The sequence below is a fragment of the Phocoena phocoena genome, chromosome 3 (genome assembly GCF_963924675.1).
Source record: "Phocoena phocoena chromosome 3, mPhoPho1.1, whole genome shotgun sequence".
Classification (NCBI taxonomy): domain Eukaryota; kingdom Metazoa; phylum Chordata; class Mammalia; order Artiodactyla; family Phocoenidae; genus Phocoena; species Phocoena phocoena.
The window spans coordinates 160,931,497-160,951,378 of record NC_089221.1 but is presented as its reverse complement, the minus strand read 5'-3'; the positions used below and the strand labels follow the sequence as shown (position 1 = coordinate 160,951,378).

The following is a 19,882-nucleotide window of genomic DNA, read 5'->3' as shown; positions in this document are numbered from 1 at the left end:
TCGGAGGAGGTCTGGGAAGATGGAGAGGAAAGAACGAGGGTCTCTTGGGTATGCTCTGTTCCTGGAAGGGGACTGAGGTGGGAATGGGATGGAGAGGCTACTGGGCTCTCCCATTGGTGGCTGGGCTGGTTTCTAATCGGCAGGTGTTTTCTGAGCTGTACTGTGCATAAGTGAATGTCTGTCCATTCCAGTTGGCCTGGACAGCAATGCCCCATTTCTCAGATTCACAGAACATCTGTGGACTGACCAAGACCACGGTATCTGTCCTGCTTCCAGTCGGCCAGAGACTTGGATGCCTGTCCAGGCCTGTCTGCTGAGCTCCTACTTCTCCTACAAAACCCTACCCATATATGGCCTCTTCGGCAGGAAGACATCTTGAGCCTCCCTGGTTGTTAGGACTCTGCTGTCCGGGTCCAGCCCTCTGTCATTGCTCTGTCACACCAGGCTCTCTTCCCTGAGGACATGGGTTTCTTGAGGATCAGTCCTGGGACTGAGGCCTCTCTGTGACCCAGTGGCTGGCACTGCCTTCCCTGCCCACAGTCTTCCTGACTGTCCCTTTTCCCTGTGACTCCCCTGGGAGGCCAAGACTCAAAGTAGCTGCTGGGCCACCATCACAGGGCCCCACACAGAGCCTGTGTCCCATCCACTCTACCCAGGGCCTGGCATGCAGTGGACATCAGGGGACCCTCCTGGCCAAGGAGGTGATGCTAGATGTCAGCCCCTCTGCTTCCCACTTGAAGGCTCTTAGAGGAGAGGGAGCGCCCCCAGACAGACTAGGGTTCACAGCTCACTCAGAGACCCTGGACAAGTCCTTTTCTCAGAACCTTAATTTTTTCCCTCGAAAATGGAAGAACAATTTTTTGGTGACAACGAGTGAAATCAGGAGTTTCAAGCAGCTGTACACAGTCGGTATTTAATAAGTGTTTATTCCACTGGGATGAAGAGCAGGACCTCTTCCAGGGGATGGGCTGAGATCTGGGATCTCCATGGGGGTCCTGGAGGAGGTCCTGAGAAGCCTTCCTGGAGGAGGGACCATCAGATCTCAGCCTCAAGGGCGAAGGCATCTGAAATCAGGGACGGCTACCCCAGGCGGGGCAATAGCAAGAGCTAAGGCCAGGAGGTAGGAAGAGAAGCAAGGGCAGGGTGGCACCCCGACTCCAGTGTTTCCCTCTGCCTGTTTGCCAGGACACTCAGAAGTACACAGAGCCCTCGCTGTCTCCCTGGTCATCGAATTTCTGGATCTGAGTCTTGAGGTGCCTTAGTTTGCCCTTCAGGTAGTGGCAGCGAGCCTGCTTGTCCAGGAAGCTGGGGTCCTGAGCAGGGCAAGATCCAGGTAAGTCCTTGTGGCAGTCTGGCCTATGGCTCTCAAGCTGCTTGACCTTTTGCATTTTCCTCTCTGAGCCTCAGTTTTCTTTCCTTGAAACTGGGCAGGCACAAGTGTCCCAGCCTCCTGGGAGTGTGTGTGTGTGTGTGTGTGTGTGTGTGTGTGTGTGTGTGTGTGTGTATGTGTAGGGGGGTGCAAAGGACAGGCTGTATGATTCAAGAGGCATGACTCACCAACTGCTTCTTCTCAAATTCCCTCCAGACACGGGCAGCAACATGGGCCTCCTTCTGCCAAAGGAGAAGGAAGGGGGTGCTCAGGGAGCACAGGACCCAAGGAGGGATGGGGAAACTGAGGCCCAGACAGACAAAGTGGACCTTGTCAAGGGCTGATCTTGGCCTATGTGCTGTGGTGCCTGCCCAGCCTGGAGGAGGAAGAGGCCCAGAGATCTGAACCCAGTGGGTTTCCGGAGGCCTGGGCTACCTGGAAGGGTTGTAGGATGGGGGTTTCCACCTGGGTGCTAACCTGGCTTCGGGGTGGGGGCAGTGAGTTCAGCAGGGCCTCCAGCTGCTGGAGCTTTGCCTGTGCAGAGCCCACCTCCTGCTGAAGCTCCAAGAACTCTGGGTACTGGTCCTGGAACACTGCAGCATAGCGGCTCCGATCCTTCTCGTTGCTCACTGGTGGATACTTACTACCAGGTTGACAGGGGGTCAGAGTATGAGTGTAAAGAATTCCTCCCTTTTCCCCAATCAGTGTAATTTTTCTTTGTCCATGTTGGGTTCCTAGCCCCAAATGCCCTTTTTCTCTGTTTACTATTTGGTAAACTCTTATTCACTTGTCAAAGCCCCAGCCTCAGTGCTCCTTCCATGTTCCCTGAAGTCAGGAACCACAGGGGGGCACTCACAGCTCATAGTCAGGCACGGGGTGGGGCCTAGGCACATGTTCCCCGGGGACGGCTCTAACAGGCTTCTTGGAGCCCAGGAGGGTCCGGGAGGGCAGCTCATCCTCAAATACAATCTTCTTGGGCCTTGTCCCGTGTGCTCCGGGCTGAGGCTGGCACAGAGGGCGGGGCGCGCTGGGTTCGAGGCCTCCAGGCACCAGTCGCTGCAGATGCCGCAGGAATCACGGTTTGGAGTTAACGAGGGTCAGCCGGGATCCATTATACAGGGGGGAATGTATCCTTTGCCTAGGCTCAGCCTGGGGACATTCCTCCCGTTCAGACTCACCGGGGGACCAGGGCCAGGAGGGCGGGTTTGCAAGTTCCCCCGGGAGCCGCGGGTCTGCGGGGCCTCCCGGGTGGGCATCGGCTTCGGGGTGGTGCCGCTCGGGCGTCCCCGCACCGGTGGGCGGGCCCTGCGGGGGGAGTCGTGGCCCGCGCGTGGCGGGGGTGGTCGGCGGGCGGACTGTGGACACAGGAGGAGGATGCGATTGGAGGAGGGTAAGGTGGGAGGACTCACGGGGAAGCTGCTCACGGAGCGGCCAATTCTCCACCAACTGCGCGTTCTCCAGCTCCGCCCTTATTTGCATAGACGCACGCCATTGGCCTTCAGAGATCCCCCCCCCCCGACCCCGCCCCCAGTGCGTAACCCGAAAGAGCGCTATGAACCGTTACGTCACCACGCAGCCCAGGATTGGCTCGCGTTAACCCCTGCGCGGCCGCAACCTAGGCCGCAGGCGTATGTGGAGCCCGTGGACACCGCCCCCGAGAAGACCCCCGGCATCTCCGGCCCTGCAGCAGGCCGCAAGAACCACTCCCTCCCGGGGTCACCTGTCCCAGCGTATGGGGCTCCGAGTCTGGGTCCGCTCCCGAAGAGAGGCGCTCGAGTCCGTGTAGTGCATTAACTAAAGGCTGGACTCAACTGGCTGGGTCGCTCCGCAGGTCGGGGGCGGGGCCTGGCGGTATAGGGCGGGGCTGGCGGCAAGGGGGCGGGGTTTGGCAAACCTGAAAGTGGAACCGCACCCTTGCCCAGAGTCCAACAGAGACCACCGCTACCTGTGTTTGGGGCTGGTGACCCACCCTTTCCGACCTTCAGTCTGAAAAACTGGTGGTTTTGGAGAACTTGTATTTATCTATTTACTCTTTGGTTATATGTATTTTTTCCAGCGGTTATATTTTAAAAATATTTCTTTAAATAATTATTGGAGGCATGTTTAGAAAATTCAGATAGAAAACAGGCGTAGGGCAAAGTGAATTTCTCACCCACCCTTGTCTCCAGAGGCAGCAGTTAATTGTGTCTCCTTCCAGAGAGATTCTAATTCAATGACACATTTTCCTCACTACAGACAATACTGTAGAAAAAAGATTCAAGTGCACATTTCTTTGGCCGATTGTGTAGGATTATGTGGAACTCCTAGAAGTGGAATTGCCCAGAATTGCCCTGGCAAAAGGGACCTGTGTATTTTAATTTGGAAAAATACTGTCAAGTTTTTCCTCAGTGAGGTTGTGCCATTGATGCTCTAATCTGCTGGTTTTCCCACAACCTTTGCAAACTCATTGGTATCACAGTTTCCTGTAAGTGTACTTTCAAAGTTTTAAATCTTGCCTAATCTAATATGGTGTGTGAAAAAATTCAGAAACCATTTGTATTTCTTTTCCTATTTCCTGCAAGTCTTTTTTTTTCTTTCTTTTTGATTTTTAGGAGTTTTCTGTATATCAAGGATGTTAATTTAACTAGATAGTGTATCTTTTACTATTATAAATGGTATCTTCCAATATATTTTGCAGCTATTTTTTTTGCATATAGTAGACTAATTTAAATATTCATTAAGTCCCTTGCTAGTTTACTAAATTCTCTTATTGAAATAGCTTTTTGTTAGTTTGCTTGGATATTTTATATAGACAGTTGCATTATCTACAAATAATTTTACCTCTTTTCTCATTTTAAAATTTCATTTTTCTTGTCTAGTTTCATCGACTAGCATCTCCAGACAATATTAAATCAAGGGAGGGGGTGGGTGGACCGTGGGCACCCCCCCATCCCCACCTCACTTTCTTCACTTTGATGGCAAAACTTCGAATATTTGCCCGTTAAACTCAACACTGCCTTTGGCTTGAGGTTTTTCAGTTCAGTGAGGAAAACATCCATCTATTCCTTATTTTTAATTAAGAGACTTTGAGTAATGGATGCTGTGAACAGTACAAAGTACCATTTCACCCTATGATTTTTGTTTCCTGGTGCATTAATGTGGCCACTAATGCTTCCTAATAATGAACCATCCCTGAGTCACAAGCATGAGCCTCCTTCTTATGATCTATTTTTCAAAAGTTGCCACTAGAGCTTTCAGAAAAGCTTTAAAAACTGCCACTAGAGTTTTTAAAAGCTCTTCCTGGTGGTTTTGGGGGTGGGGTGGGGGTGGGGTCCACATGGGCAACTCCCTGCATGTCATGCTCCCATGGTTTGGGACAGACACCTCCTGTCCACTCTTCCTTCCCAAGCTCCCTCAGTCACCCCCCTGACAGACTTTGCCCATGACATCTGGAGTGGGGGTAAGCAGAGCGGAGGACCCACAGTTCCCCTGGACTCGTGCTCAATAATCCCTTCCAGGGTCCCAACTCCAATGCCCACCCAGTTCTTGTCTGAAGTGATCAGACTATGACCTGGGCAGGGCAGGGTCTCCACTGATTCTCATGTGTTTGCTGAATGACTGTGTGAAGCATCTGCAATGCCCTAAGATCTTAGGCTGTGGCAGTGGGTGGGCTAAGCCTTGTCTCTGAATTATCACTTTCAATCCCAAGGAAGGCCCAGCACTGACACCCCTCCTCCAAGCTGGCCTCCACGCATGGCCCCACTCCTCCCCCACCCTCCAGACCTTGCTCTGACCCCACAGGTATGTGTTTGACTCTGGCTCTATCAGATTGGGAGCTCGTGGGGCCTCTAGGGGCCCTGCCTTGTCCAGTGTGAGGTAGGTACCAGGGGGGACGGGAGGTAGGTTTGCTGAGTCACTATCCTCCTCCCCCGCCCCCCCCCCCCAGCCTGACATCCTTCCTCCCCTGTTCATGTGCTCTCTGTGGCTCTCAGGGGCACCAAGGGCCTTCCCATCACGTTGCCCACCCCAAAGGTTCCCCTGGACAGGGGTGGAGGGCAGAGAGAGGACAGGTGAGGCGGGCCAGGCCAGGTCTTTATTTGAGTTTGGGCATGATACGGATGAAGAGGATCATGCTGATGAAGATGAAGCAGACGATGATAAGCATGGCCCAGAGGAGCCAGTTGACTGACTTCTGTGTGTGCTGCTCCAGCCGCTCAGATTCTGTCTTCAGCTTCTCCAGGTTCTGGTCGGCCATCTTGAGTGAGTGCGACAGGGTCTGAGGGTGAGGTGGGGAGAATGTCAACAGGACTGGGTCCAAGTGTGGCCTCCTCCTACTGTACTGGAGCAAATCTACACCTCTTGGCCCTTGCTAGTGCTGTTTCCTCTGCTGGGAATGCTATTTTTGCCTTCTGCCAAACTCCTATTCATCCATTCAAGCCCCAGCCATAGAGACCTTCTGCTGGGAAGTCTTCTCTGATGCCCCAGGGCAGAAGCTTTAGAGTTCCCAGAGTCCTCATACCTGGCTGTCCTTCTTGAGGACACTCTGGGCAGCCAGTGTGTGCGTCTTGAGGCTCCGTGCCAGGCCTAGCATCTCCTCCGCCAGCTTCTCCTGGAGGTTCTGGTGTCGCTGCAGGACGAGGTCTAGCTCCGCTGCTGACTGCTTCTCATCCCCTGGCCTGGGCCCTGAGACCCCACTGACCCCACAGATGGATAGACAGGTGGGTAGGAGTGGGTGTGGGGGGAGGAGGGAAGAAACTAACATGTTCTCAAGGAACCCAGAGGTTGTGGTTCCAGCCACTGCCCTGCTTGGGGCTGTTTCCCCTTTTTTGCCTTGGTTTCTGGGAAGAGCATCCTCAGAAGTGGCCTTTGATTGGTTTATTTTTTTAATTTTAATTTAATTTTAATTTAAATTTTTGGCCATGCTGCACATCTTGTGGGATCTTAGTTCCCTGACCAGGGATTGAACCTGGGCCCTTGGCAGTGAGAGCATGGAGTCCTAACCGCTGGACTGCTGGGGAACTCCCTGATTGGTGGTTTAGATGCTTCGTGGTGACGCTTTAGTGGCCCAAGGTCTGTCCAACCACCCTGCCCCCAATGCTGCCCAAGCGCTGAAGATACTCACATTCTCTTCCTCACATCCAGTTCAGGCTCTGGAAGCAAAACAGGCCAAGCAGGAAGAAGGAGAGAATTGGTTTGTTGTTTTCCAGCTTCCTGACCACTGCCTGGGATGTGTCTGCTACTCATAATGCCGTTTCTCATCTTGTCTGCTCCCCAGTGGGCGGGCTCCTGATCAGGCTTCAGAGTATTCCCTTCTAGGAGGTTTTCCTCATTCGGGCTCCCCCAGGTCCCAAGTCCTTCCCTCTAGCCAGCCTTGGCCCCTTGGGCTGGGAGTGTCCAACTTTGTTTCCTCTGGGGGCCCCTCCTCTGTCCTAGCACCGCTTCCAAGCATAACCCGGTAATGCCCCTGGAAACACTCTCCCTGGGCTGTGGAAGACCCTGTGGGAGCCAGGTTAGGCGTGAGGTGTGGGGCAGCAAGGACACATGTCTGTCCCAGGCCTTGAGTCCTGTTCTGCTCAGGATGACTCACCTTCACTAGAGTCCTGTGGGAAAAAAGGAGAGGCACGAAGTCACCCACCTTGCCATGCCCCCAGACCTGTTCTCTCTGCTCCCAGAAACTCCCCACCCTCAGTCAGGACCCTGGACAAGTCCTGTGCCCTCTGAGCCTCCGTTTTCTCATCTTTTTTTTTTTTTTTGCGGTACGCGGGCCTCATCACTGTTGTGGCCTCTCCCGTTGCGGAGCACCGGCTCCGGACGCGCAGGCTCAGCGGCCATGGCTCACGGGCCCAGCCGCTCTGCGGCATGCGGGATATCTTCCCGGACCGGGGCACGAACCCGCGTCCCCTGCATCGGCAGGCGGACTCTCAACCACTGCGCCACGAGGGAAGCCCAGTTTTCTCATCTTTAAACTGAAAACAATAGCTCATATTTTGCAGGGTTTAGCTGATCCACATAAAGTGCTCATAGAGGCATTTGTCATCCTATTTTACAGATGAAAAAACTCATCTGTGTGTGGCGAGGCAGGGGCCAAACCTTACTCTGGCCAACTCTGGGGCTTAAGCAGAGATGTGCCATTTTTTTGCCTTGTACCAACACTCTTATTCATCTAGCAAAGCCCTGGCTGCAGTGCCTCTCTGTTGGGAAACTTTCTCTGATGGTCCAGGGCAGAGTCTGTTGGGCCCCCTAGGATCCCTGCACCTGACAGTATTTGTTGTTCTGGCCACCCCCAGGCACTGAACTCCTGTCCCCAACCAAAGCTTCCCAGGGACCACGGGGGGAGCCCTACCGTTCCTAGTAGCTCACTCCGCATCTCACTGGTGTACCGTGCCCGTGACTGTAGGTGTACTGTCTTCGTGGCAGGTACCCGTTCCCTGGCTGTAGTTGGTACTCGGCCAGGGGCCAGGAACTGGTTGGCTAGTGCCTTCTCTGAGGAGGAGGTCTGCAGAAGAGGGCAGAGGGGTCACCAGAGGGGCAGGTCCCAGATGAGCATGATGAAGGCTGAGGAGACAGAGGTGCCCCTTACTCACTAGCTTCTCTGCCTGCAGCATCCCCTTCAGAAAATCTACCTTGCGAGAATATTCATTGATCACCTCGGAGGCCGGTTTGCTGGAAGGGGAAAAGAGGAAACAGAAAACCTGCCCACTGTCCCCAGTTCAGGGAAGGGTCTTAGCAGGGAGGGACTGGAGACCAGGGATTCCGGACTCTACTCCCTGCCCCGGATTTGAACACTTGTGGCCGCCTGCACTCACCTCGCCTGTGCCTTCAGGGCCTGCAGCATGTCCTCGAGGGCTCCCACGTACTGGAGACGAAAAGTGGGGTGTCAGCCCAGTGCCCCCCACCACCGTCGGGCTCAAAGGGATTAGAGCCACCAAGGGGCGGGGCCAGGTCGGGGGCGGGGCTGGGACGGGAGGAGCCAAGTATCAAGGAGGCGGGACCAGCTGAGCCCCAGGGAGGAGGCGGGGGAGCAGCGCAAACGGACGTGGCGGAGCCAACCGGAAGGAGCGTGGCCTCACTGGCTGGCGGGGTGGGGGAGTCGGGCCCGGTGGCCTCCGGCTGCGGGGACCACCCTCCGGGATTCGGGCTCTACGCGGACACACGGGCTTCCCTCACCTTTTCTAGACGCCACTCGTCCGGGTCCCGCTTCTCTGCTGCCATCGCCTCACAGCGGCACAACAGCCGCACCAGGTTCAGCTCCAGCCTCGACGCTGCCATCACCACCCAGCGGTTACCCGCCTCTTCCGCCGGCGCCATCTTAAGAGATGGCGGAAGTGTCTTTCGTTGGCCTCCTTCCGGGCGGAAGTTCCCGGTTTGCTCTCTCATTCTTATTTGGGGCTCTCTCGTTCTTGTTTGGGCGTTTGCTCTTTCAGTCTTGTCTTGTTTCAATTAGAGGCGCCATCCAGTCCGTATTTACTCAGGACTCAATCGCTTGCTTATCCTCGCGAGCATCTTAACCCTTCCGGAAGGGCTGAAAGGGTCGAGTCCTTCGTTTCAGGCCCACGTGCAACGCGTGACATGCTCATTACTTACCCCCTGCTCAAAATTCCTCCCCCGCTCCCCACTCCTTCCTGAGTTCTTCCCACACTGAGCTCTTCCGCATCCAGGTAGCCTCGGGGAGATTCTCCTGGGGGAGAGGCTCTGACCTGGGATTTAGGAATCCGAGACTTACGGGCTATGATTTCCAAACTTTTGCAGCTGTGATATCCCGTCCCAGCCCTGACGCTGACTCCACCTCCCACCGTGGCCTTCTACGAATTTCTTAAGTTTTTCTGGACCTGTCTCCTCCCTTGGGAAACTGGCAGTGTGGCAGTGACATGGGCTAAACCTGAGAGTGAGAGGTCACCCCCAATGCCCAGACCCCCATGGACGGAACCCCCCCCACTGCGTCCCCAGGAAGCCAAGGCCCCTTGTTCGAGTCCTCCCTCCTGGAGTGGACAGGGTGAGGATGGGGGCTTCACAGGGACTGAAGCCTGGCATGCAGCCCTTAACCATCTCCCCATCCTTCAGGTCACCTGTGTCCAGGTCACACCGGTGGGCCTGGTGCCCTGTAACGTACCATGGATGAGACCAAACTCAGGGTGTTGATAAAGGGGGGCTCTACAGGCAGACAGGGCAGGGTCTGAATCCCAGCGCTGCCCCACCCCAGCTGTGTGGCCTTGGACTAGCCCACCAACTCTTCCTTGCATGTGCCATTGAAACTCCGGTTTGTCATGGTCTCCATCTCCCCCGCCCCAGAGGACCCACCTGCCAGCCAGTTCCCACAACTGCCCATCTGGTTGTAACCTGGGAGCTCTTCTGTGGTGGTTGGGGGTGGTGGTGGTGGTAGTGTTGCTTCTGGTTGTAGTGGGTCCACCAGGACTGACTCCCCACGCCCCACCCACGGCGGATGGCCCCATCAGTTGACATTTAAGCCCCAGCTGGGGAGAGGCTAGGTGTGGCAGGAGGCAGCTCCCAGGACAGCAGGCTCTCCTCACTGAATGTAGCTCTGCCAGGAGCTGCCTGCTTTCCCAGCTTTCTGGATCAATAAAAAGAACTTCCAGCAAAGCCCACATCCCTTGTGTGAAAAGTATGTGTGAAATTCCAGCAAACAAAGAGCAAAGTCGGTTGGAGGAACAAGGCAGCTCTTTCCAGGCAAGGGGCCCAATCCCTGCCCTGTACCCCTCTTGGCTGAGGCTGCAGGGCTGACCCCCACCTGCCAACCCCTGCTTTTTCAGCCTGGAGCTGGCCTGAATAGGAACTGCATGCAGACACTTCTCAGGCACTTTTTTTTTTTTAATTTCACATGGCCTGTGGGTGCCTCTTGTTCCAGGTCTGGGGCCATGTGTCCAGGTGTCTGGAGAGTGGGCTGAGCCTAAGAGGGGAGCCCCGCTCCGGAGATGCCAGATGTCCAGGCTGCCACTGTAGACTTGTAGGGACATACAACTCCAGGCCTTGCCCTCCCCACCCATGAGTGGTCCTGAGTTGTGGGCTCCTGTTCTGCCACATGGGGCGGGCAGTGCCAAGGGTGGCCTCCTCCAGCCTCCTGTGTCCAGGGCACAGTGGACCAAGGAGTGATGGCCACCTTCGAGTCTCCCTGGGATGTGAGGTCTGTAGTGCCTGGAGTGGAGGCTGCCTACCACCTCGTGTCCTGGCTCCAGCCAACAGTCTTGATCACTACGGAAGGCTCACTGTTCCCTCGAATGCACGTCGGCCAGGTGGCCACTGCCGGGCCAGAATACGAGTCCAAGACAGACTTGGGGCAGTCAGGGGCCACAAGTGTCCAAACCCCTTGTGCAGGGTCCTAGCCCTCAGACTGTCCCCCGAGCTGTCCCTCAGTGTGGGTCTGAGCCTCCAAAGCTTCGCGGCTGTGTGGCCTTTACTCTGAAGACTCACGTCCAGGTTATAAGGGAGATGCAGGGCGTTAATATAAAAGTTTGTACATACACATATAAAAAAACAATTTGGTCTTCTGTTAAGGCTGTTACAGTTTAAAGTTATGTAAACCACGCCCAAAGAAACAGTGACCAGAAAAACGTACAAAAGGGGAGCTGGGAGATGCCAGGCTGCCCGCCATGATTCAGTGCTCTGGGCGGGCAACTCTGTGCGATGTAGGGGCTCAGCAAGGGCAGCCGGGCCTCAGCCGGCCTCTCCCTGCCTGCACTCACTTGGAGTCGGTGCCCACCTCATATCACTCTTGGAGCTTTTCATTCCGGATCCTTCTCAGACCACTGAATGCTGGCTCTGGAGCTCTGGCACCGGGCCGTCCTTGGATATGCGGACTCTGACAGCTGTGGGCCCTCAGCCGTTGGCCTGGCCCGAGGCAGGGGGCAGGCAGTAGGTTGGGGGGTCCGAGTACCTCCGCTTGGTCCCAGGTGGCCCGTCGTCCTTGTCCAGGGGCTCCCGAGGGCCCTGAGTGGGCAGGTGAGTGCCGGGTGTGATATACACAGAGTGTACCTGGTCTGGGCGGCGAGCAGGTGGCTCTCGGCGCCTCACCAGGGTGGCAGCTTCCTGGGCACCTGGTGCCCGGCCAGGGAGATAGGAGGGCAGGCCGGGTGGGAGCTTGATGTTGGCCGTGGGCATGATGGGGGTCCGCCGGGGGGTCTTCACTCTAACCGTCATGAAGGACGACGGCCTTCGTCGAGGAGGGGCGGCCGCCTCGGGGAGGGGGCTCGGGGTGGGTGCGCTGGGGCAGGGGAGAGCAGGCGCGAGGGGCCCTTTTGAGAGACAGATGGCAGGGTTACTGCAGCTTCAGGGCCGGCAGACGGACCCTCGCCCGGGGGCCTGCTGGGTGTGGACATGGGAAGGAAAAAAGCAGACGCTACCTTAATACTGACCTTCCGAGGCCCCCCGCCCAGCCCGCTCTTCCAACAGGCTCTCGGTGCTAGCTGATGTCTCTGAGTCCAGGTTCTCTTCATCGGAGCCCCGAGGGTCCAGCTCTGGCAGCCGGTACGTGATGTCCTCCCTGGGGATGAGAGGGTCACAGTGTCCAAGGCTGTTCCATGGTGGAAGACTGCCCCCACGGAAAAGTGCCAGGCCAGTAGGGGACAGAGTAGGTCATCCTGGTCCTGGAGGGGACTCCCTGCTCCCAGCACCCGAAACCCAACCCCAAAAGCACACCTGGCCCAAAATGCCCCTGACTCAGTGAAGGTCATGTGAGGAAGGTGTCAGGCTGCTGAGGGAAGCCAGGCATCTGGCCTAGTACTCAGCTAGTGAGGGGCTCCTGCCTCAGGACCTTTGCACACGTTGTTCCCTCTGCCTGGAGTGCCCTACCCTATTCCTAAGACTAGGATGCCCAGGGGGCCTGGATTACACCTGTTCTCCTGGCATAATTTTTAAACAGCATCTCCATTCATACTTCCATCTTGACCGGACAACAAACTGGTGGATCGCCCTAGCTAAGGCCAACTTTAAGACAAAGTTCAGGCATCACCCGTCTGTTTCCCTTCTCTCCCTATGGGCCACTGTGATTCCCTGTGGTCAAGCCAGGGGTTTAACGAGCTTAGGCTGTGTTTTAGGACAGCAGCACCCCGTGAGGTGGGCACTGGACCGCGGGACTGAGCCTAGCCCATTAGCTTCCTAACAGCCAGATTCCCTATAGTGGGGGGGTGGGGCAGTGGATGGGGGCTGGACAGGGCGGCCGAGTGTGGCAAGGGTTCGGAGAGACACTTGCTTCTCCTCCTTGATGGACTGGATCCGCTCAATTAGGATCTCTTTCTCACGATCCTCTTCACCGCCGGCCACTTCCTCCTCTGGCAGCACCCCCAGCTCCTCCAGGCCACCGCTGCTGCTCATCCGGGTCTTGGGGTTCTTGATCTGCAAAGAGAAGCGGCAGGTCTGGCCAGCCCCTCTGGGTGGGTGGGGGTCAGTGCTTGTGGATGGAGAGAGGGTGGTGCAAGCAGCTCCGGGGGAGGTTAGTTCTGACACGGATGGCTAGGCTTAGAGAGGCTTCTCTGGGGATCATGCAGGGACCGAGTGGCCGGCACGTGGCTCATTAGTCATCTTCAGCACAGGCAATCAACAGGCAATGGGTTTCCCCCAGCATGCACTTCCAGAAGGTTAGGACACGCTTGGTCTATCCTACGAGGACCCTAGGGGTTGAGAGGAACCCCAGCATGCACCGCACCGGGAGACATGCGAGGAGGACCCACCGTACGTGTACATACCAGGACCCCCTCATAAGGAGACGAAAACCCCAGTTTGAGAGGCCAGGGCTGGGGGAGAGATGAAGAGTGGGTGACCACACAGGGCCATGACCAGGGCACAGGCAGGCGCTAGTCATGAGCATAAGGCCATGTCTGACTGTCGGGACAAGGACAGGATCCTCCCACAGGAGCCCGGGACGGGCCCCTTATCCCTCTACCCCCCACTGTGAGGCCACTTCTGCTGTGGCAACGTTCCCCTGTGGGCAGGGCCCAGGTCAGCCTGGGACATGGCTGGAGGATGACCAGGACCACCACTGCTGAGAGCGGCAGCTGGCCTTGAGGCTGAGCTAGGATGGTGGTCTTTTGGCCTAGGTGAGGAATCAGCCCCTAAACATGCTGCCACGAGGCCCCAGGTCAGGCTGCCGGTGGCCCAGGGTGTGCTGGGAGAGTGTGCTCGACGGATAAGTGAGACCCCGCCCAATGTCCAAACCCCGCCCACCGGTCCCCACTCCCACAAGGCCCCGCCCCCACCGAAGCCCCACCCTGCGTTGCTCACAGCGTTTTGTCGCAGAAGAGAGAGCCTCCGGAAGGCGATGCTCTCAGCAGCCTCCAGCTGGGTGATCTCCTCCATCTTCACTTTGTACTTCCTCATCTGTTCTTTGATCAGCATCTCCACGCACCTGTGGAGAAGGCGACTCAGCTACCGCCTTGGGGGGTACGGTCAACATGGGGGCCTGCATCTAGGGAGATGCTGGCCCGAGACTGGGGCATGGTGGCTGAGACAGAGACCCAGAGACCAGGCAGGGCCACGGACATGGCTGTGGCTCCCATCGTGGCCCCAGTTCACTCACTGTGTGACCTCGTGTAGCTCACCCCACCTCTCTGAGCCTGAATCCTTGTCTTAATAAGCCTCCTTGTTTGAAGGAGGAAGTACAGTACCATGGAGGTTGGGTGATTTGTCCCAGGGGCTGCAGGCAGCTGGCCCCAAGGGCTCTAAAACTGCACTGTGACCCAAGGCACATGTGCTCAGTGGTCAGGGCCAGCCTCAGTGGTCAGTACCGAGGCAGGGAGGGTGTGGTGGGACCGGATGGACTCAGCCTGGATGAAGAGGCAGTCATGACTCAGGTTTCCCATTGTCATGACCACATAAGAAAAAAAAAGAACCCAAGGAACATGCTGGAAGCAAATCTGTCAACAGCATACTGCTGCCCAGGTAATGTCAGGGCCACAATGGACTCTCCTCCACTCTGCCTACCAGCAGCTAGCTGTTCACTGATCTCTTGAGTGTGGCCCGGGGTGTGGGGTGTGCACTGTCAGGCGTAGCCCTCAGGCCTTCCTGTGTTTTGCCTCCTGAAACCGCCTTGGGTGACAGGTTCTTATTTTTACAACTCGAAGTCTAAACACTGTCCTTTTAGTGATGGATGTCTGCTGACCTCCTTCTGAGTTTCTTTTTTTTTCTCTTAATTAATTTTTATATTTTGGGTGTGCTGCGAGGCATGCGGGATCTTAATTTCCCAACCAGGGATCGAACCCGTGCCCCCTGCAGTGGACGCACGGAGTCCTAACCACTGGACCACCAGGGAAGTCCCTTTCTGAGTTCTTTTGAGGCACTTCCTGTTTTTCGTGTTTTCTAAAAAAAATTTATTTATTTGGCTGCATCGGGTCTCAGTTGCGGCATGTGGGATCTTAGTTGTGGCATGCATGTGGGATCTAGTTCCCTGACCAGGGATCGAACCTGGGCCCCCTGCATTGGGAGCACGGAGTCCTAACCGCTGGACCACCAGGGAATTCCCTTGAGGCACTTTCTGAGAACTTTCAGAGATCGTTTGCGGGGAAGAAGGAACCTTGAGACAACTGCTTCTGTTTGCTGCAGGCTCTCACTGCTCCCAGAGGCTGGGAATGTGGGGCTTCACCATCTGCCCCGCATCCTGGACAGAGGACGAGGGATTTCTCCCCTTTTTTGGCTTTTCACCCTCAAGAGAACTCAGAAATGATGCTCTTGCTGTTTGAGGAGATGCTGCCAGGTCTCCACCTGGGTCTGGGCATGTGTGAGCCCTACGATGCCACCAAGAGGCCAGGCTGCTTCTTGTCCCTTGTCTGTCAGAAGAGCCCTGCTCGCCGCTCACAGCAGCCAGCGCACATGCAGACTTCATTAGAAGTTCGGTTTTAGTACAAAAGTCATGTGTGTTCATTAGAAAAGAAAGAAGGGTGGGGAGACCAAACGAAGTTTACCCAGGACCCCAGTGCTCGGGACACCTCCCGGGGCCGTTGTGATCGGGCTATGTTCTTCTAGACTTTCCTCTGCAGGCACATTTACACACTACCGAGGCCAGGCCAGTCCCAGGATTCTGGAGAGGGCTCTCCTCTTTCGTTTGTGGGATCCCTGGCTCGGCTGCCCTGAGTGCATGTTGCGGGGTGGCGGCCAGCCGGTCCTGGTACTCACGTGGTGATTTTGAGGACATCCTTCATGCTGGTCAGCGGGTCCGAGTTGTCGGGGCAGCGCAGGAGGCAGGGCGCAAAGATGATGGCCAGAGCACTGGGTGACATTCGGTTCACGTCCTCAAGCAGGGCCACCCTGTGGAGCGAGCGGCAGTTAGGGGGTGGCCACAGGGAGCCCCAAGACCAGAGTCCAGATCCCGGGAAAGTGCTGCTGCAACCGGGATGTGAGAAACGCTCGCTCCTGCAGGGTGGAGAGGCGCCACGAAGAAGCCGGGGGCCCCCTTCTGGCCCCCCCAGTATGGGCTCACATCCTGGTGTGGAGCCACCAGAGAACGCCAGCCCGGGGAACGCCGTGGGGGGGGGGGCTCTTGCTGGGACCCCACCCCCCTGAGAGCGGGGCAATAGGAGGGCAGGCACTTGCTTGACCAGGTGGAAGATGAGCCTCTCCAAGGAGTTGTGGTTGGCTTCTGGCAGGTGCTCCAGGACGGCGTAGATGGCGGCCAGCTGCTCCTGCTTCTCTGGCAGCTCTAGGAGGGTCCTGGGGGTCAGCTCCCTGCGGCCCTCACCCGACAGGCCCCAGGGCGCCGGGGAGCCTCCTACCGTCTGGGGCCCGGTTTCTCAGCTGGGGGCACAGGGGTCCGTCCTCCCTGACCGGCCACAGCACGTGCTCGAGGCTCTGAGCCCCGACCTCGACCACCTGCCGGCTCTCGCCACAGTGGGACTCACCGACAGCGCGGAGGAAGTCGCCGTACTGGGCGAAGGTCATGAGGGGCTCAGGCAGCTCCCGCAGCCACTGCTTGAGCACCCCGGTGATGGCGTGGATGGGAAAGTTCTCCAGTTTGACTGCCGTGGGGTCTGCGGGGAGGGCGCGGCGGCCGGTGAGCTCGGGGAAGGCAGGAGGGCTGAGCCTGGAGCCCCACGCGGTGCCCTCCTGCCCTTGACACCTACCTGTCCGCAGCACCCACCTGTCTGCAGCGCCTGCCGGAGCTCCCTCGTGCGGTTGGCGGCACCCGACTTGCGGTAGAGGCCCTCGGTGTACAAGCCGTGCATCTCCACGTGTTCCAGAAGCTTCTCCAGCACGATGGGCACTGAGACCTTGTCGCTGGTCAGGCTGTCCACGCACACGCCAAAGTGGCCCGGCTCAGTGCCTGGCTCGATCTGCGACGACGGGGATGGGGGTGAGGGTCAGGCCTGGGCTGGTTGTCCTCCCTGTCACCGCCCCCCCCCGCAAGCCCGGCTTCCTCTGTGGCCACCGCCCCCGCTGCTCCTCATCCTCTCTTGCACGGCTGCCAGAGGTGCTGGGCTGTGGAGGTCCCCGGATGGCTGCTGGCAGGGGGTCCCTGTGTGAAGTGCCACAGTCCCCTCCACCCAGCTGATCCTGGCTTGTGCCAGCCCGTAGGACCCCGCCTCCCTCGTGCAGGGTAGGGGTTTCCTTCCACCTGGAGGGGGGAAGAGCAGGGCCAAGGCCTGGGGTGCACACACAAGCCTGGCCCCAGCTTTGGGGGGCCCTCTGGGGGCTCTGACAGGACCGGAGTGCGCTCTGCTTCGGGACCAGCCCCTCCCACCAGCTCCGTGCTCCCACCTGACACCCGGCCTTGGCCTTGCACCTAGCACACCCTTCTCCTCCACAGCTCTCAGAACGGCCTCCCCCAGGTGTTCTGGAAAGTTCCCGGGCCCAGCGGGCTCACCTTCCCACTTGTGTAAGAGCAGTAGGTCTGAATCTTGTGCACACACTTCTTGTGGCAGGTCATCTTGCACACTAGGAGGTCATGGTGGGGGAGAGGGAGAGGGCGGTCACTGATGGCGCATCGGGGACCCATGGGTCCCGTGGCCGCCTGTCCCCGTGTCTCAGGACAGTGACAACTGCCTGGGTATTTACGATGGACACGGAGTGGCGGGCTGCTCCTCACACAGGGGCCAAGGGGAGAGGTTACCCTGGCCCGAAAAGAAAGCCAACCCTGACTGGTCCTGGTGGGAAAACTGCAGTGCTAGAGGACTCCTGACCCAGCCTGGGCCCCTGGGGGCTGACTGGCTCCCCACCCGGCCTTGGCCACCTCCTGGCTGCCTGACTGGGGGCCGGCTGGCTCCCCCTGGGCTGCACCTGGCTCTCAGGGTCCCTGTGGGGACTGACTGGCCTCGTCTGGCACATGAGGGAGGGGCTGGCACTTCCGGCAGCGAGAGCAGCATGAACAAAGACCCGGAGATACAGCCCAGGGTGACTCGCCCAGGTAGGCGTGCAGAGGGGAGGCTGCGGAGTTGGTGGGGGGGCCTGGGGGTCAGTTGAGGACTGGCCTCTGTCCCAGCGTGACAGCGGGGCGTTTGAGTGGGTGAGATGCGGCCTTACTGCCCCTGTGGTGAGGGGCAGTGCTCTGGGAGGATCAACCCTGTAGCTGGGGTGAAGGCCCGGGTGCCCCGTGAGGGGTTGGGGACATGGTGGGGGGTCAAGGGTGGTGCGGTGGGAGTCGGGGGGCCTGAGGGGGGGTGGTCAGTGGGCGAGGGGCACTCACCGCTGCAGAGCAGGGCCTTGTCCATGAGCCAGATGTAGGAGAGGCACTGCTCGCAGGACTGGGGGATGCTCACTTGGTAGCTGGCGAACACGTGCCCGTTGTGCTGCTGGACCTGCAGCAGTGGGGGAGGTGAGGCCGAGTGGGAAGGTGGACCTCCAACGGGGTGGCCACGGGGCCGCACAGTGGGGACGCTGCCTGCGGCATCTCAGGACCGGGGGCCCTTAAGGCCGGGTAGGAAAACACACACCCGCCCGCGTGCACACGTGCACACACAGACATGCGCACACCCGTGTGCGTGCACGCGAGAACACACATACTCACAGCACGTTCCTGCTTCCGCTTCTTCTTCTGAGCTTTGCTCTGCTGTGAGGGAGCACAAAGGCCAGCTCTGTGTGGGGTCCCCTGGGGACACCCCCACCCCAGCGACGTCCTGGCGCCGGGACCCTCCCTCGCCTGGAGCGGTAGCACCCACCTTGGGAGGCTCGAAGTCGTTCTTGGTGTGCCCGCGGGTGAACTCGTCCAGCAGCGACTGGAAGAGATTGAGGACCAGGTTGGTGTCCTTCTCGCCGCGCTCGGCCGCCAGGTTGCTCACGACGATCTGGTAGTTCTCCATCAGGTCCTTGTAGCCGACGTGGATCTTCCCGTTCTGTGGCAATGCAGGGTGTGACCCTCTGTGAGACCGACAGACGGGGGTGCCCGGGGGAGGGCATGGGGTTTGCCGCGGGGGCCCTCCCTGGGGCTGGGGCTCCACGTACAGGGACGGAATACATGGTCTTGAGGTTGCTTCGGAACTTCTCGGTGGCTTCGATGAACAAGCTCTCGATGGGAGTCTTCTGGGAACGCAGGTCATTTATCTGGAGAGGAAGGGAGAGGTGTGCTGACCCCACGTTACCTCAGGCCGGGCATCTGGGCGGCCATAGCTCTGCCCTGTCCCAAGTCCTTCCCTGGCTCCCCTGGGCTCGCAGGGAAACATCCCGGCCCTCTTGCCAACCCTGATGTGTCGGGGATCACTCACTGTGGGTGTTGAGCAGCACCCCTGGCCTCCCCCACCAGATGCTGGTAGCTTGTGAGGACCAAAAACATCTACTGACGTTGCCATGTGTGCCCTGGGGGCAGACTCACCCCTGGTTGAGAAACACTGGTTTAACTGGGGCCCTTCCTGCCGCCCCACCCCGGCACACAGTGCCCGGCTGTGCTCCAGGACGGGGGCTGCCTCAAATGGCCTGGTCATTTCACCATGCCTCCACCCCTTAACTGTCCCTGTCAGCCCGCTGTCTCCCTCTGAAGCTCTCAAACACCACACTGTTTGCTGTGGGACTGCCTGCAGCTGGGGCCATGAATACCCTGAGTGCAGGCTGTGATTTCCTCACCTCTGTCTCACACGCTAAGTGCTCAGTCGTTGCCTGGAACTGAATGCATTTTGTAAAAGTGTGTTCTAAGTAAAATAATTTGTTCGCGGTCAGCTGCAGCTGAGCGGCGGGACAAGGAAAGGTTGCAGGACCTACAGGAGCAGCCTGGCAGGACTCGGGTGTGTCAGGTGCCTTGCCTGGAAGATTATTCTGGAGGCTAATGCTTCCTTTTTCTCATGTGTGTGAGAAAGTGGGCCACCGCCCCCAAGGGGCGCTCTGAGACAGCAAACGACGTGTCTTTCAACAGCGGATCTCAAACTTCCTGGGCAGGAACTGCAGGACAGAATGCCTCTGCTGGGCGCCCAACCCATGTGTGCACATGCACGTGTGCTCTAGATGATGCCGGCAGGGGCGGGGGTCCCAGAATCAGGTGATGCAGGCGTGACTCGCTTCCACACGTTCTGTGCGGCCCCCATAATAAGACAGACATTTTGTAGCAAAACGTAAGCATCCCCACCGAGCAGGATGAATGTAGGCTACAAGCGACCTCTCGGGAACCCCTGC

General features: G+C 57.9%; 3 protein-coding genes across 6 annotated transcripts in view; all 3 read right to left on the bottom strand.

Annotated features, from left to right (window-relative positions):
* Nucleotides 1–892: 892 nt before the first annotated feature.
* OCEL1 (occludin/ELL domain containing 1) lies at nt 893–3,198 on the bottom strand. 4 transcript variants are annotated; one of them, XM_065874459.1, is made up of 6 exons: nt 3,090–3,198; nt 2,548–2,724; nt 2,226–2,425; nt 1,847–2,012; nt 1,558–1,611; nt 893–1,447 (listed from the first exon to the last, which is right to left on the bottom strand). In XM_065874459.1, the coding sequence occupies exons 2-6, from the start codon at nt 2,623–2,625 to the stop codon at nt 1,271–1,273; spliced, it is 675 nt and encodes a 224-aa protein (XP_065730531.1). In that variant the 5' UTR covers nt 2,626–2,724; nt 3,090–3,198; the 3' UTR covers nt 893–1,270. The 4 variants fall into 4 exon arrangements, with proteins under 4 accessions (XP_065730531.1, XP_065730532.1, XP_065730533.1 ...); XM_065874460.1 differs by having other exon boundaries at nt 893–1,313; nt 3,090–3,183; XM_065874461.1 differs by lacking the exon at nt 3,090–3,198 and having other exon boundaries at nt 893–1,313; nt 2,548–2,751.
* Nucleotides 3,199–5,419: 2,221 nt separating this feature from the next.
* On the bottom strand, nt 5,420–8,658 carry USE1 (unconventional SNARE in the ER 1). Its single transcript, XM_065874851.1, has 8 exons — nt 8,516–8,658; nt 8,155–8,204; nt 7,933–8,011; nt 7,692–7,844; nt 6,936–6,948; nt 6,471–6,498; nt 5,868–6,042; nt 5,420–5,624 (listed from the first exon to the last, which is right to left on the bottom strand). Exons 1-8 carry the CDS (start codon nt 8,654–8,656, stop codon nt 5,442–5,444), a joined length of 822 nt encoding a protein of 273 aa, XP_065730923.1. The 5' UTR covers nt 8,657–8,658; the 3' UTR covers nt 5,420–5,441.
* Nucleotides 8,659–11,179: 2,521 nt separating this feature from the next.
* The window catches only part of MYO9B (myosin IXB), a 71,590-nt gene continuing 62,887 nt past the window's right edge, over nt 11,180–19,882 (bottom strand). The window contains exons 27-40 of the mRNA XM_065873332.1: nt 18,725–18,823; nt 18,442–18,615; nt 18,291–18,332; nt 17,970–18,081; nt 17,151–17,221; nt 16,428–16,620; nt 16,189–16,317; nt 15,884–15,989; nt 15,467–15,598; nt 13,580–13,703; nt 13,045–13,092; nt 12,548–12,694; nt 11,716–11,839; nt 11,180–11,595 (exon numbers count right to left, since the gene is read on the bottom strand). Of these exons, the coding sequence (XP_065729404.1) occupies nt 11,180–11,595; nt 11,716–11,839; nt 12,548–12,694; nt 13,045–13,092; nt 13,580–13,703; nt 15,467–15,598; nt 15,884–15,989; nt 16,189–16,317; nt 16,428–16,620; nt 17,151–17,221; nt 17,970–18,081; nt 18,291–18,332; nt 18,442–18,615; nt 18,725–18,823 (1,917 nt within the window). The remainder of the gene's footprint in view (nt 11,596–11,715; nt 11,840–12,547; nt 12,695–13,044; nt 13,093–13,579; nt 13,704–15,466; nt 15,599–15,883; nt 15,990–16,188; nt 16,318–16,427; nt 16,621–17,150; nt 17,222–17,969; nt 18,082–18,290; nt 18,333–18,441; nt 18,616–18,724; nt 18,824–19,882) is intronic.

What these genes read in the sequence shown, in the direction of transcription:
- OCEL1 (XM_065874459.1), bottom strand. Translation starts at nt 2,625, where the DNA reads ATGCCCACCCGGGAGGCCCCGCAGACCCGCGGCTCCCGGGGGAACTTG. An exon ending in TGCCCCCACCCCGAAGCCAG is followed by an intron (nt 1,612 to 1,846) that starts GTTAGCACCCAG and finishes CTCCTTTGGCAG; the next exon opens with AAGGAGGCCCATGTTGCTGC. An exon ending in AATTTGAGAAGAAGCAGTTG is followed by an intron (nt 1,448 to 1,557) that starts GTGAGTCATGCC and finishes CACTCCCAGGAG; the next exon opens with GCTGGGACACTTGTGCCTGC.
- USE1 (XM_065874851.1), bottom strand. Translation starts at nt 8,656, where the DNA reads ATGGCGCCGGCGGAAGAGGCGGGTAACCGCTGGGTGGTGATGGCAGCG. An exon ending in CTGGATGTGAGGAAGAGAAT is followed by an intron (nt 6,043 to 6,470) that starts GTGAGTATCTTC and finishes CTGTGGGGTCAG; the next exon opens with TGGGGTCTCAGGGCCCAGGC. An exon ending in TCCTCAAGAAGGACAGCCAG is followed by an intron (nt 5,625 to 5,867) that starts GTATGAGGACTC and finishes CCTCACCCTCAG; the next exon opens with ACCCTGTCGCACTCACTCAA.